The sequence below is a fragment of the Numida meleagris genome, chromosome 2 (genome assembly GCF_002078875.1).
Source record: "Numida meleagris isolate 19003 breed g44 Domestic line chromosome 2, NumMel1.0, whole genome shotgun sequence".
NCBI classification, from domain to species: Eukaryota; Metazoa; Chordata; class Aves; order Galliformes; family Numididae; genus Numida; species Numida meleagris.
In genome coordinates, this window is record NC_034410.1 from 81,608,291 (window position 1) to 81,624,797 (window position 16,507).

At 38.3% G+C, this 16,507-nt stretch overlaps 1 protein-coding gene across 3 annotated transcripts in view; it reads left to right on the forward strand.

The window, feature by feature from the left end:
* FHOD3 (formin homology 2 domain containing 3) overlaps window positions 1–16,507 on the forward strand; it is a 360,289-nt gene that overhangs the window by 161,020 nt on the left and 182,762 nt on the right. For all 3 annotated transcript variants that reach the window (XM_021387316.1, XM_021387312.1, XM_021387314.1), the window contains exon 5: window positions 11,724–11,829. In XM_021387316.1, coding sequence (XP_021242991.1) covers window positions 11,724–11,829 — 106 coding nt within the window. The remainder of the gene's footprint in view (window positions 1–11,723; window positions 11,830–16,507) is intronic.

The window sequence follows — 16,507 nt, forward strand, 5'->3', positions numbered from 1 at the left end:
TGTCAGAGGCTGATATTGGTGGTATGGCAGTAGAGACTGAACCTTCCTGCCAATATCCCATTAAATTTTGTTGCTGTGTGACAGATGGCAGCAGAGGGGCAGTCTGACAAAGTGGTGTATGACGTGGAAGTGCGTATGAAGCAAAGGTGTGACATTGAATTCCTCCATGTGGAAAAAATGTCACTGAGTGACATTCACTGACACTTACTGAACATTTACGGAGACCAACCAGTGGGTGTGAGAACAGTGAGGCAGTAAGTGGTGTGTTTCAGCAGTGGTGACAGCAACAGTGGGTCACCTCCACTGCTGAAGATATTTATGAGCGTGGCATGTGGACTCTTTTTCATTGCTGGCTAAAATGCATAGCTAACAGTGGTGACTATGTTGAAAAACAGTGTTTTGTAGCTGAGAATTTGTACTATCAAACAGTGTTATTGTGCTCTTTGTATCTGTTGTGGTTTCCACAGAAATAAATAGGAGGCATTACTGTTGGAGCAACCTACAAAAAAATAGGATCTAAAAACATTGCAGTACCTGATTGTGATATTCAAAAGGTGATAAAAGCACAACTGCTTAGAACATTTAATTCAGTCTTAAACAATCTTAAAAATAGAAAAATAGGATTCAAGTACCATAATTTGTAAATTGTACTATCCAATTTACATGATGCTAAAAAAGAAAGCATAGCTTCAAATTATGTTGACTTGAATAATTTCAAAATATGAATAAGCTGGATAAAAATGTGATGTGAGAGAAATAAGAAAAGTACAAATCATATTTCAGTTATATGGAAATCTATAGTCATGCGTAAATCTGCATGCCTTCCTAATATTCTGGAAAGTATTTTTAATCAATCAGTGCATTAGCTTTTCTGGAATGCAAACCTTAAAAGATGTATTTTTCAGTATTAAGGAAAAAAGCCAATTTTCTTTTAGGACATTTTTCCCCACTAAGTGTCATTCAACAAATGTGGAGATTTCCCGCTGTCTTCCTTAAGGAGCCCTTTTGTGCTGTGATTAGAATATTGGATGACATCGTTGCAAAATTCTCTTACAGAATTTTCTTCTGTTGTTAAAAAATTCATTAATCATTGCGCAATTGAGCTTTGTGCAAAATGTTACAAAGAACAGCTATGTAGGGGCCTTGAAAACATTAACTAGATGATGTTTGGATAGACATAATCTTATCAGTGAGTGAAATCAAATGTCACACACTTCGCCTGCTAAGGAGTCATCAATCATTCTTACTTGAGCAGAAGGAGTTTGCTGTGTTTGCTTCATTGATCTCCAGGAAGGAGGCTGCTCCTTCCATTCCTGTGAGCATGACTGATGATTCCTCAGGGTCTGAAGCTGAGTGGGACTTGATTTAGGGGCTTCTGTCATCACTTGTAAAGCAAACGGCCACCTGTCCCCTTTTGGATGGGTTCTTGATTAAGTCATGAAAGAGATAAACCTCTGTTACCTACTTAATTTAACTTCCTCAGGTAAGTAACATAATGCATGAATGTTGTTTAATCTGATGCTTAGATGCCATCAAAGACCTGATAGGGTCTTCTCTAGATGGCTTTTCTAGCGTTTTGAGTTCTGGCATTAAATGGGGTGTGGGGAGCAGAGCCCAGTCGATTGATGTATATTGTCGACTCAGGTGCAGAGGATGGAATTTGGCCTCCATCAAGTCAGTGGCAGAAAATCTTGATAATTTCAATTTTTACCAAGTAGAATATGTATACATAGGTGGAAAGTGGTAAACAAGTAGAGACAGTCAGAGGAGTATGTTTTTTTTGGTATTCATTTCACACTACAGTGGGGTAACTATAGCTTGTCTCTGGGGGAGAAAACCCAAGTTTTTCTGGCTAATAATTATGTAGATTAATCTGATACTGAGGTGTGATTTTTGTTCACTTCTTGCACTTGCAGGGAAATAATATTTTCTGGGAAAAAAAGATCCCATAGATATTTGCATCTTCGTTAACTGCAGTAACAAAATGTTTAAAGCAGCAAGTTACTTTGTAATAGTTCAGCTTACTTAAAGAGCAGTAGAGTTTCTTTTCAAAGTTCTTTCTTTGCATGTTTGAAGAATTAAGTACAGCTCAGTTCCCCCTGATAGAAGGACTGCATCACTATAGTGCTGCATACATCTGAAACAGGTAGTCCAACTTTAGCAGTGGTAGAATTGGATAGTAATTCTGGGCTCTTTCTCCTATAAACATGACAACTTGCATCTTCTATGTTATACAGTGAAAGCCCTGAAGGGAAGCATTATCGTGTCACAGTGAGATGACAACGTGCCTGCATTTCCCTCATCTGATACATGAAATGGTCAGGTCATGTACAAGTAGTGAAGTTGATGACCAAAATCACTGAAGAAGCAAAACACTGCCTTCAGAGTAAAGGGGAAGAACTTTTTTGGAGATAATGGTAAAGACCAGGCAATACCACGATAATTTGATGTAATAACTGAAGAAGTGAGAATTTTAAGTATAAACATAAATGTAGTATAGGAAGAACTTCGCCGTGTAGACAAAGCACCCTTCTCTCCTTAAAATTTAAATTGTCTTTTATCAACTTAACATATGAATGATTCTTTGTAATTCTCAGTTACATCCACTGTACCTATTTCACCTTTTTTTTGTTTCCTTCTATGAATAAGTGCCAATTATATATCTCTTACAGACTGATTAAGTATCAGAAAAGTCTGAACATGAAAGACTCTTCTCCCCACTCTTTTAATAGTTTCTTCTGTGTGTGCTAACAGAAGAAAACTTTTGAGAAATCTATCCAAATCTTCATTCATATACAAGAGAAACGTGTCAGCAAGGACAAAAAATAATAAATGAATGGGAAATGGTTGGAAATAATATGTTATTTCCATTAGGACTTGATAAGACAATACAAATACGAAGTGAAAGTTTTCAAGTTTAAAATTTATCCTTTTAACATGAATGTCCAGTAGGAAAGAGCAACTATACTAAGCTGCTTTGATTTCCCTAGCCAAGATTTCAGTTTAAAAAAACAAGGGAAAGAAAGATTGCTAAGAGAGTTTAAAATGTTTAAATCTTTTCTCAAATGTATGAAATATTAGTTGTCTGACAGCTACTATACCTTTTTTGTTGTTTCTTTTGTTAGCTGGAACTTAACAATCTACATATTATTTAACTGTGTAATAAACACTGACTTGGCTCTAAGGAATCTCAACAAGTCTAATACAGCAAGATTTGATTCTTTTCCATAGCTTATTTCCTCAAGACTTCTTTCATGTGCTATAGGACTGCTATTATAATAGCTACGTGGCTGATGCTGGATATCTTAGGTGTCCAAGTGTTTCTCATTTCTCAGGTGCCATTCTTTGAAAAGACTTTGCATTACTGAAAAATACACGTCTTGTTTCAATTTTTATATATTTATTTTTTTATAAATATAAATCTAGATTATTTGAAAAAAATTGAAAGTTCTTTCATGTTACAATGCTTCCCAATATCCTAAAGCTGGAAGTAATTCCATCTTGAGAAGAACTGTATGTTTGGTATTGAATATTGATTCAGTTTTCATGTGTTTTAATTTTAAAAGTAATACTAACTATTAAAACCTCTACTTTGCCCATACATACTCTTCCAGCTCATAAAAAAACCCCAAACTGTTAAGTGAATATGATTTAAAATGTGAAGTATACAATTTAATATGAGGTATGAGATAATGTGTTGTGACTTCTCTGCTAACAGGAAGCACTGGCGAAACACTCTCTCTGTTTTGCTTCTATCTTTAATGCAGTATAAAACGTGAATTTTCCAGTTCATGTGAATCAACAGAAAATTCATTTTTTGAACAGAGGATATTTCAGAAAGAAGACTCCTGGGATTAAGTGTGTAAATAAAACACACTTCTTTTGTGAATTTCTGTATCTGCTTATTTATGCCAAGGTGGAAATCCATAATCAGTAATGTTTTAGTCTGTGTCTGAACTATTTTCATGTTGGGAAAAAAAAAAATCAATTAATGACAGAATGTTACCACAGATGTACTATGATGAGTTGAGAAGGAAAGAAGTGTAGAGGAGAGAAGAGCATAAGAACTGCAGAGACAGTGTGGAGGAGTGTAGAGAAAAGCTTAAAGGACACCAGGTGAAAGTGGTCGCACAGTTTCTGAGGGCAGTAAAGCAGCTGAAGTGCCTTTGCAATCAGCAGCAAGCAGAAAGAGTTCCTGTTAAGGGACAAACTGAGTGCTTATGCTGCTGCCTTGGTTACTTCCAGCAGGCTGCTGCAATTTTGGGACCTCAGAATCCAAGGCACTGTTGGTTTTGAGGCACTCTGCTAGGTGTGTTGGTGGGAGCTGGGATGGGATGGGATGGGATGGGATGGGATGGGATGGGATGGGGGGAGACAACAGCTGAACTTGCCCAGCGTACTCATTTTGGAATAGTTTCTGAGAAGAGTTGCTAAGGGTCAGAGTGAAAACACTTTGAAAGAGAGGACCCTTCTCCTGGCTGACTGAAAGCTATTGTTTATGCTTTAAAAGTAGGACCCTGACTCTAAGCAGAAGTTCAGTGGTTTAATACAACGCTTTCCTGCTCGAGCACCGACTCATCCATGTATAGAATTGCACTGTGGATGCTTGAGTAACTTAGGTTTAAATGGTGATGCAATCTGGAGAAACTCATAGAACTTACATTCATGGATGTATTTGTATAAATATATGTGCATGTGTGTTCTGGATGATCTCTTTCCAGATTTGTTGGCAGTATGTGACTTAGCTCTTAAAATGGACTGAAATAAACAGGGACTATTGAATTAGATGGTATCAGGCACTTCTGGACTGGCAATCTAATATTTTAATTATATCAATGATTTTAGAGTCCAAAGAGCAGAGCTTTAATTTAAAGTGTGGGAAAATAACTATAAATTATATCTTGGCATTCTATGCTCTTTCAATCACTTCCTGACCATGTTTACTCAGTTTTCAAGCCAAAATGAGCTTTTCTAACAGAAAACATTGCAAGCCAATCTTGATCTATAAAATGCAACCTGTTGCTTAGCTAGTAAAAAAGCTGGACTCCAGAAATGGCCTGGGATTTCTGTTTCTAATAGAGCACAGCATAACTCTTTTATTACTGCATCATTGTAGTCTTGTCAATGGGAGTAATTATTTTGCTGGTAACTTTAGCAGATGCAATGCATACTGAAGGCAGGTAGAAATAGTTAAAAATATTCTTGTGGAGACTTTATTGCGGCGTATTTCTAATGTGGGCTCTGAGGTTGTGTTGCTAGCTAAGCAGCTGAAAGAAGGGCCGAGAGGAAGTGACTATTCGTTATCCATTGCTATTGGGGCAGAGCATATTTAAAGTATGTATATTTAAAACTATATGAAGAGCTTATGTAAGTGAAGCTCTCAGGTAATGAAAATGAAAGTCAGTTCTGGTTATAGCTTTGTGCTCCCACATTCCAAGTACTGCCAGGAGTTGTCAGGTTAGGGACCAGCTGTGGGTTGGGCTTTTTTTGCATAATTAGGATTTGCCAGAACCAGAGGAAGGTTTAGGAAAAGATCAGGAATTTTCTGTTCTCTTTGCAATATTAGGAACACAAGAGGTAGACTAAGGATCTGCCCTTCATTGATAAAAAGAAACTGAGATTTTACATTTCTGCCTTTACTTGCTTGTTAACAGAGGAGGCTTTTTGAGTATAATGGGTGATGCATCTTACTTTCTCATGGTAGAGGGCCAGATGTATTGTCATCTGAGATTTATACAAGCAAATGCCTGCAGTGGTGCATGCTTTGCACTTTGACCTGCCTTCTTCCTCCCTCTCCTCCTCTCCAGTCAACTGCTGTCCCCCTGCTGCTGATTTACATCCCCTAGTGAATAAAGCCTAATCCCCAACCCTTAATCCTCCTAAAATCAGCTCAACTTTGTGATCCTATCTTGACTTCATAGGAGATTTTTTAAGAAAATAACAACAACAATAACAACAAAAACAACTTCTTAAAGTGTGCGTGTCATTTCTGGAAGGAATTTCTGTGAGTGGGCTGTCATTTTAGTAACTTGTATATTTTTTCCTTGCTATTTTATTTTTTCCACATTGAGCAGAATCATCCAGGGTTTCTGTTTCAATTTTGCCCACTTGCCATGCAACATATATTCCTGGAAGGAGAATCTGAAGAAGAGGGATGTCCAAGGAGACATCACCTCTACTATTAATGTAAAATGAGGACAACATGCTACGTGATTGATGAACACAACTATGATTGAAGATTTCCCTATCTCCTTCTCTTAAAAAGTATTTTACTCCTAGAGCTAGTCAATGTGTGAATACACTTTGCCCTTCTTGAAGGTTGGGCTATGTGTCAGTACGCTACCAGCATCCTCCCCTCAAGGTTTCAGGGTGCAGAGGAGGCTGCTTCTCTTCTTTGAAGCAGGTAGGGCTTAAATTTCTCTGTATGTGAAGTTGCACAGTGAATTGGCGATATTAACCTCTTGTTTATGTGAATTATCCCAACGTGAAAATGTGAATGCAGTATAAGAAGTTGTCTTTTTCAGTCTAGAGGCAAAATCAGAGCTGGCCTAAGGAATCAGAGCTTAAATCTCTCTTAATTGGGATCTTGTGGAGTGATGATTAGTGAGAGAAGCTCCTCCTCAGAAGGTGAAGTGCATGAACCTTTGGTTCAATCCTAGTGTGAAAGCAGTTCCCTCCTGTATGCCAACAGTCAGTGTTTCTTTCTTTTTCTATTTGTGCTTAGCAAGAAGATTCTTGTGGATGTGGCCAGTACCTTGGCTGCCTGCGCTGCTGTCACTTCTACACTGGATTATTGGAACATTTGCATTTTGGAAAGTTTGGTTGGTAGATAACTTGATTGCTGGCTCGCTAAAGGACATGTTGTGTGGAGAGTACAGGCTAGAGAGATCTGCAGCTCCTTATTTACATAAGTGAACTTTATAAAATTGACAATGTCTAACTTTGTAACAGAAACAAAAGAGAATTAAGGATTAAATATTAAAATGCTCAAGCAACCTAAAACAATTAAGCTTATGAAAGGAAGGAAAAAACATAAAAATGATGGTAGAAAAAATTTGGGTAGAAATCTCACAGACAAGCATCTTGATATAATTCCTCATATGGAGTGCATTGCACAGCTGCTAGCCGTGTAAAAGGGGAAATATGCGTGTGCGTATCCAAATGTGATTATTCAGTTATTAATCCAGTGTCCCTAAATACTTGGAATAGAACTTTTGCCGGTTGCTGTTAGCTAAACTAAAAATAAGTAAAAAAAAAAAAAAAAAATCCCATTGAGAAACTGTATTCTAAAACCTTGATTCTCATTAGAAAGTGAAACAATTTTCTTGTGGCAGGAAAATAATCATGCTTTGAGAACATTTTTTTGAACATGTGACACATGGAAATATAGCAGGCTTCAGAAAGATGTCTTTATGTAAACAGGTTTTTTTTGGGGGGGGAGGGGGTTGTACACTGAACATTAGATAAGGTGCATTCTTGCAAGGTGCTGTTCCTTGATAAAAAGAAGTCTCCACATCTTCAGATAAGACCCCACAAAACTGCTTTAGAGATGTATCCAGTGGGGCAGAGAGGAATCTTGGCTACACTTCTTTGTATTAGTGGCACCTGGGCATGCTGGAGACTGCTTAACAGGGTTTGTAGGGTTTCTCGAAGAGCTAGACTGTTGTGCAGGTAAAAGTACAATTTGTGCATTTTGTCAGACATGGCTCAATAAGCAAGCTTTAAACTCAGCAGTTTGAATATATTAAATGTCTTTTTCATCATATGCTGGTCTAAAAAAGAGTTCTATTACAAAACAATATACACTGTCTTGTTTTTTTCATCCATCTAAGATGCCTACACAAAGAAAATAATGATTCATTCCAAGTCTGTGAATGAGTACATAAAATATATTTCTTTGATGAGGCCATCAATAAAGTTTTTTTCATAAAGACTTTAAGTAGCTTGTCTCTGTATCACTGAGCAATCTTTATGGCTGCAGGAGCTTAACAGGAAGCCTAGAGAGCTTTAACTGTGTTTTGCTGCTTTTCTCATCAGTGCTCTAATACCTACTGATTAAGGGCTCATAAATTTTTGTGATATTAGTGGAGGAGTCCATTTCCATCCCAAATGACAACCTTTCTCAGCCTCCTTTTAGCTGTTATCACACACATGTGGCAGCTACTTGTGCATATCGGTGTCACAAACGCTATATATTCTGTACAATGAATGCTCCCTTCCTGGAAACCTGAACCTCTTACCACTGTAGAGAGTAGCCTTTCCTCTTGAGGTCACCTAACTTGGCAAGTCAGTGAGTTAATGGGTCTGAAAAGATTATCTTAGAACAAAATTGATGTAAACATTCTCCTTTCAATTTAGAATATATGGGTCTGGATTCCTTTCATCTTTCTGTGCACATTCCAGATGTTTGCTTCTTTCCTCTCGTCGTATATACATGATGGGATAGATAATGTGCTGAGTTCAAATTTATGTCTAGAGCATGATGTGTTTGTATTCCGCTTCATTACACCTTCTTTTTCCCTTTTATTTGGGAGAGGAGAAGTACCTTAAAAGCTTTTTTTTTAATTCAGGTTTGATTTGTTTATTCATTGCTTCCCAAAAGCAGTCTGGTTAAAGTCCCTCATCCCCTTCATTTCCTCTGCAGTTCTCCTGCAATATATCTCATTTCAGTCAGGGAAGACTCTATGTTGCAGCAGTTTCCTCCCCTTGGCTGCTTTGAAAAAGTTCCAGAAGGCAGATCTCACCATTTTCACCAACAAAAAGCAGATCTTCAGTATGAAGTATTTGGGGAAATAAATGCTGTTTTTCCCCATGTGAAATTCTAATGTGCATTAACATAATCCTTAGATTATGGAAAACATTTTGAAGTTGTAAAGGCTATTTCAGGTTTACTTTCATTGATTGTCAACAGCCCTTAACTGCTGTTTGCTGTTAAAATTTTCTTTCATTCTCAGTTTTGATCTGAAGTTCTTTACAGCCAGATTGCTTTTGACTTCTCTAGCGTAGGGATAACTTCTTCAGTATCTTCTGAATAACTTTTTTCTTTTTTTTTTTCCCCAACATGTTAGGTCTGTTAACAAATACCAGAGTCTGCAGATCACAGTTATTCCTTCTTCTTTCCACTTTCCTAGTTTTGCTCATTTGATTTTGAGTCAGTCCTGGAGGTTCTTTGTTGTTGTTGTTGTTGGTTGGTTGGTTGTTTTTTTACCTCAACTCAAGGATATGCCAGCATGCTATTCAGAATTTGATGCAAAATCAGAATGCCTGCTAAACTTTCTATGAAGTGTATTTAAAGAATAAGGATGTGTGCTCTGAGCTGGAGTTCCATTACCAACTGGTATAATCATTGTAGTTATTTCAATCAGTACTTTCTATTGTTGTATATCTTACTTCTCTTAAATTAGACATTAAGATTATCCAAAAAAATATGCACCTATTTGTTACCAGGTTTGTGAGAAAAACTTTTGTAGGGTGGATTTTCTCCACAGCTGTTTTGATTCTGCAATCTGTTACTTTTTCTTATTAGTGTTAAATTCTAGTTATGCCTGCTCTTTCTGACCCTTGCCCTTGCTCCCACCACTGCCCACTCTACACAGGAGGAATTTGGCACATTTTCTCTTCAGTTAGTAGTAGAGAATGTTTAGCCATTGACCTTGGCATACAATGTAACTTACTTTCCAAGGTCTGTGAATGTCAGGCAAACTTCTTGTTGAATTTCTGTGGGGCGCAGAGTTAGTGTATCTGAACCCTGAATGTACTGTACTTTGAGCTTAGCCAACAGATTCCAGAAAAATGTTCCTCTCCCTTGAGTTTTCTGAGAAGCAAGTTTCAGAATTCTAGGAGAACTGGAGATTGCTCTGGTTTCTTTGAGTAAAAGCAACTTATGCAAAGCAATTTATGGAAAGGAGCAGTGTCCTGGCTGTGAGGGAGTGCAAAGCCCTCTGGGCTGCCCTAGGCATGGCCGTGCCTCCCCGCACTCTTGCAGGGCCCCTCCATCACATGGGGTGAGTGTGGCTGTTGCTTGTTGCCCAGTGTGGTTTGGATCAGTGCCCTGCATGCTTGCAGATTATTTGTTTTGCTTAGTTTGAAATCAAGTATGTCATTTCTGATGGGACAAACCGGCAGTACGGCTTTCATCATCAGGAAGTTTGGATCCTTTTTGTATTGCAGCTTATATTTGAACAGGGCTCCAGCTGTAAAATGTTGTTCTAGAAGCTTGTATCGTGAATTTTGGCACCTCTTGCCACACAAATTAACATGGGATTAGCATTGAAGAGTTCAGTCCCCTCTGTGATGGCATTTGGCAGGGTGGACCTCTGTCTGTGAGGGAACAGCAACAGGCCTGTGACCATGTCCTTTCATGGGTCCCATCTTGTGAATCAGGACATGTGGTTCAGGTTGAAAGGGATCTCTGCACTGCTGGGGAGAGGTCCTTCATTGCTCAGTGCAAATGCTTGGTTTGGCTCCTTGCTGCAGGGAAGGCAAAAGAGGTTGATTCACTGCTGTTGCAATGGAGTAGATCTTTGTGTGCGCATTTAAATACTGTTACATAAAACAAAGAAAATCAGAATATGATTAGTGCCTTCTGGGTTAACAAGTAGATTGTCTGCATATTCTTTCTCTGCTATACTAGTGGTCCCACTGTTTGAGTTTGGCAAACGGGTAGATAAAGGACATTTCTCATGTTCGTAAAATTGGGTACTTGGGTCCCTAAATAAAGGACCTGTTTATTTTGGTTTATTTGGCAGTTTTCAAAGGATATGCAGTTAATTCAGAAATCACTCTAAACAACACTACTGTCTGGATCTTGGTCATCTTGGGATGAAATTTCTATCGAATACACTTTTGTATATGAAAAAAACATGTATTAAAAATAATACAAAGAGAGGGTGAGTGAGCAGCAGTGATGATTTTGTCCTCAAAGAAGCTGTTTCATTAATATTTTACATTGTTTTTGTGCTTAATTTGCGTAGCTACTTCATTAAATGATGTTTAATCAAGATTTTAGTAGCCTTCAGTTTGTCTCCGTGAGCCTTGGTAAGATGAGAAAGCAAAGCTTTAGATACAGTGCTATGTATTCCCTTGGCATCATTTTCTTCATGTAGCTCTCAGCAAGGCCCTCCTGATATGTGATATACTGTCATTCTGCTACACTAAGGAGTATTTTCTTTCATTCTTTCACTTTGTTTTCCATCATAATGTGGGAATATCATCTACTAGTGTTCTTATGTTTAACACTATAATTTCCCATTCTAAATATATTGACTATCACAGAGTGATATTACATTGCAATAAAAAACAGTCCTAAAAGTTTTGTTGTACACACTTCAAATACTGAAACTGGAATTATGCTAAGGCATAGAGATGGCTTTCTGTTACTAATGCGGACATTCTAAGACTTTATGGATGTCTGTTTATGAAATATGAAAATATTGTAATATCAGGTAGAATGTTTGCAAGCCTTTAATGGAAAAAATCCAAACTCAAATATTTTACTGATATTAAACTTCTGTAGCTGACTTAAATGTAAAAACGTGGCTTTTATCTCTTTATATCAAGTATGTAATTCTGATTTTAAAATGTCTTCTATGTAACATCTTCCATATAAGCTCACTTAAATAATCTAATAGTGTTGCAAGAATGCATTTGGGTTTATGTTGAGATATATTCTGCTCATTTATCTTTCAGAATTCTAACGTAGCTTTTCATTTCTTCTGTGGTAGGATGACAAGGACTTGGTTCATGAGTTTGTTATCGCTGAAGGCCTGACTTGCCTAATCAAAGTAGGAGCAGAGGCAGACCAGAACTATCAGAACTACATCCTCAGAGGTAAGAGAAATGTAACCAAAATCTTGTTTGTTTTTTTGTTGTTCTGAAGCTCTCAGAGTTCTGCTGCAACTTGCAGCATATTTGAAACATATTTATCTCTTTGGTACAGAGTCTTGCATGTTACGCAGGAAAATTAAGGTGAGATTAACACTTACTGCTGAGCAGGACAAATAGGAAAATTAAAATGCTGATATTCTCTCCATTGTTCAGCTTTTCATTTAGATTGTATTGGAAATCCTTAAATTCTAAGCAAGAAAAGGCATTCTAGAGCTTGCTCTGGATAATTGTAAATATCAAAGGTCACAGAGCAGCGTAACTTCTTGGAACGGGATTAGTAACTAGTTGCATAAGATAGAATAAATGATGAAATGGTCATATCTTAAGGTTAGTTGGCTGGAATTAATTTCAGCTGTCTGATATTTTGGAGTTAAACAGGTAATCTGAGGTTTACATTCTGTTCTTTGAACTCAAGACTACTGATAAAGGTAGAATTTGAGAAATGATCCGGAAAAGATGTCTTACTGAATTAGGAAATTCACTTATGGTATTGTGCTCCTGCGTACATATTCTGTGTAACTATGCAATTTTTGTCTAGCACGGAAACCTGGGCTTCAAATCAGGAGAGTTCCTTCAGTGTTTTGAAGGGTTATGAGTGAGAGGAGAGCCATCATACCAAGGGATCCTGACTACTAGGTGATCTCATAGTCAACGGAGAACATTAATAGATACATAACTGTGGTGGATTGCTCATTTGAATTTTCTTAGACTGACATACATAGCTGTCTCTAAAAATATGAGTTTGGTATATTTAGCTGCCAACATTCAATCTACAAATTGAGGAGTAAAACAAATACAAAAATAAATAGAGGGGTTTTGTAAGAACCAGAAATGCTAAGTTACTGAAAGCAAGGATTCAAACAGTAAATGTTGCTTCATGTGAACAACTTGAAGATCAGGCTGTACAAATACCAGTTTTGGGGTTGTATAAGAAAGCAAATCAGTACAACAGAATATGTATTCTATATCAGGAGTTGTACAGCGATGTAAATGTACTTGAATAGTAGCTTGAATAGTATATAATCAGAAGTAAAAAACTTTTAACCACAGTGCAACTAGACAAGGATGGGGAAATGTAAGAGAAAAAAAGATTTTCTTTGCTGCTAAAAAAATATTTCCAAGAGAAAATAAGCTATGGACGCTCTCATAAAATTCAGACTGGAAGCAAAATGCGTACAGGTATATGGGGCTGTATGGTATGCATCCTAGGGTCCTGAAGGAACTGGCTAATGTGGTTGCCAAGCCACTCTCCATCATACTTAAAAGTTTACGTCTGTCAGGTGAAGTCCCAATTGACTGGTAAAAGGGAAACATCCCACTGTTAAAAAAGGTAGAAAAGAAGATCTGGGAAACTACAGTCTGGTGAGCCTCATGTCTGTGCCTGGGAAGATCATGGAGAAAATCCTCCTGGAAGAGGTGTTAAGGCACATGCAAGTTGAGGAGGTGATCCGAGACAACCAGCACAGCTTCAGATTTGGTCATGCCTGACCAATCTGATGGTCTTCTACAATGGAGTCATGGTATCAGTTAACAAAGGAAGGTCAACTGATGTCATCTACCTGGAAATGTGCAAGGCCTTTAACATGGCCCTGTACCACATCCTTATCACTAAATTGGAGAGATATGTGTTTGAAGGCTGAACTATTAGATGGATAAAAAAATAGATTGAATGGTCACAGCCAGAGGGTTGTTGTCAACGGCTCTATGTCCAGGTGGAGGCCGATCATGAGTTGTGACCCCCAGGGGTCTGTCTTGGAACCACTGTTCTTCAATATCTTTGTCAGTAACATAGACAATGCCATTGAGTACACCCTCAGCAAGTTTGCTGATGATACAAAGCTCAGTAGTGCAGTTAATACTATAGAAGGAAGGGACGCCATCCAAGGGGAGAGACCTGGACAAGCTTGAGAAGTGGACCCTCATTAACCTAATGAAGTTCAACAAGGCCAAGTTCAAGGTGTTGCATTTGGGTTAGGGCAATCCCAAACTGTACAAACTGGGAGAAGAACTCATTGAGAGGAGTCCTGCAGGGAAGGACTTGAGGGTTCCGGTGGACAAAAAGTTGAACGTAAGCCAATAGTGTGCACTTGCAGCCTGGAAGGCCAACTGTGTCTTGGACTATGTCAGAAGAGAGGTGGCCAGCCAGGATGAGGGAGGTGGATTTCCCTTCTGCTCTGCCCTTGTGAAGCCCCATCTGGTGTACTAGATCCAGGCTTGGGACCCCCAACACAAGAAAGACTAAGAGCTGTTGGAGCAGGTTCAGAGGAGGCCACAAAGATGATCAAAGGTCTGGAGCACCTCTTCTGTGAAGAAAGGTTGATGGGGCTGGGCTTTTTGAGCCTGGAGAAGAGAAGGCTGTGGGGAGGTCTCATTGTGGCTTTCCAGTACTTGAGGGGAACTTATAAGCAGGAGGATCAACTTTTCACAGGTCTGATAGTGATAGGGCAAGGAAAAATGTCTTTAAAATGAGGAAGATTTAGATTAAATGTTAGGAGGAAGTTCTTTACTCAGGGAGTGGTGAGGCACTGGAACAGGTTGCCCAGAGAAGTTGTGGATGCCCCATCCTTGGAAGTGTTCAAGGCCAGGCAGAATGGGGCCCTGGACAGATTTAGTGGATGACCACTCTGCCCATATCATGTGGTTGGAACTAGATGATCTTTAAGTTCCCTTCCAACCTAAGCCATTCTATGATTTAAAATAAAAGTGGTGTGCTGCACCAACAGTCTGCTCTTCAGCCTAGGGATTTACTGCCTCATCAGCTCAGCATTGATCTAGCATGGCTCGGTGATGTCTTTGCCCTTAAACAGGATTTTACAGCCAGATATTGAAAATTTGAAGGAAACCTGATAGATGTTTACCTGAGTACCCAAGTGGCTTTACAATCCAAACACTGGATAGCCCTGCAACTGTTCTTTTCCAGTATCAGATAAGCTCCAGGGCACTGGGCCTCATAGTTGACAGAACAATCCAGTAATACCTGAGAATCAGTCACATTTGAACTGAAATCCTTATTTTAAGAAGCTTTTAGGGATTGGTACAGTCTTCCAAATACCAAAATAAGATTTTCCCTTCTATCCCCTGATTTTGCTGATTAACGAAACTGAAGCTTCTTTCTGGGTAGGATGTATGAGAATCTATTAAAATGGTAGGATTTTTCCATGCGATGTGGTTTTTATTTCAGAAAATAGATTTGTTGCGATTGTCTTTCAGAAAGTTCAAAGCTTGTTACAACTCCAATATTTTGTCAGCTGGTTTTCAGTTTCAGGAGCCAACGTTTTCTCTCTGAATAGGTCTGCATGTGTAAAGAGATAAAGATAGGTTTGTAAGTGCAGTGAAAACAGCCAATCTTATCCAAGTACATGGAGGAGAATGCTTAAAAGAAACATTAAATACATCACGTAAGGGTATTTTTCTGATGTATTATTTTTGGAAGACCCTAGACAATGGCTGTTACAGAGATTTAAAAAAAGAAAAAGTCTGTCTAGAAATTTTCTGCTTTACTGCTGTGGTGTCCTGGTCTTGTGGTTCCTGCTGGAGTGGAATATATCCTCCCTGATTTCACTGGGTTTAACTTGAATCATAAAGGGATGGGATTTCTCTTTAGTTCCATATCTTGGCTGCATTTCTTCGAGACCTTCATTTAATTAACTGTTTTCCTCCTATGACACTGACACAACTTACAGGGCTTACAGCAAATTGCAGCCTTAGGCACTGCATTGCCTCTTCCTGCAAGGTTCACCTGAGTGCTGTCATCTTTGGTTTTGTCTAAGTATGTTGAATGTACAGAGAAACAACTTTGTGCCTAGCAGTGAAAATAGGTTGGAAATATGGTATTCGTAAATGTTGGAGGTGTTCAATGCTGTTTTGCATTCTCAGGGACTAACTTTTTCTTGAGGTTGCTTTTTTTTTTTTCTAAAAGTCTGTGTTTCTTCGCTCCAGTGCTTCTTAGTTGTGCTTTTTCTGCTTAGCAGTTTTAACTTGGTTCAAGACAGACTGAGCTGCCAAAAAAATGACTAAACATGAGTCACAAACGTTTTAGTTACTTTAATGGGCGAACAGAAGATAAGTGTGTCTTTTGCGTGCAGTGCTGAGAAATCAGGACAGCTCTTTGTCGAGTGCTGAAGAGTGGCTGTTTATTCCTGCTGGGTCCTGTGAAATAGGATTGTTTGACAGCACCTTTCCAAAAAATATTCCCTTCTGACAGTGTATAGTCTGTGGGCCCCAAAACAACAGTAGCCAGGACTTCTCTCTCAAGTTATTCCATTGAAATACTAGTCTAGGACACAGCTTTTATTCCTTTTTACGTATTAGTTTTTCACCCTAAATTTCCTTTTTGATATTCCTTTTAATTATCATGGAGACGTGAAGAAACTGTGTTTTATGGGAATTTTTTTTCCCCACAGAAAGAGTCTTGCTTTTTCTTTTTTTATTCTTCCTTTCTTTCTTGTTTTTTTTTTTTTTTTCTCTTTGAAAGTATCCATATGAACTCCACTCACTGTATGAAAGGTAAATGCTTCTTTGCCAGTTACAAGATGGCAATTTGGTGGATGTTGCCTAGATTTTCACAAATAAATGGCAGCGGTTGGAAAGAAATAAAAATGTTTACACTTGATTAAGTTTA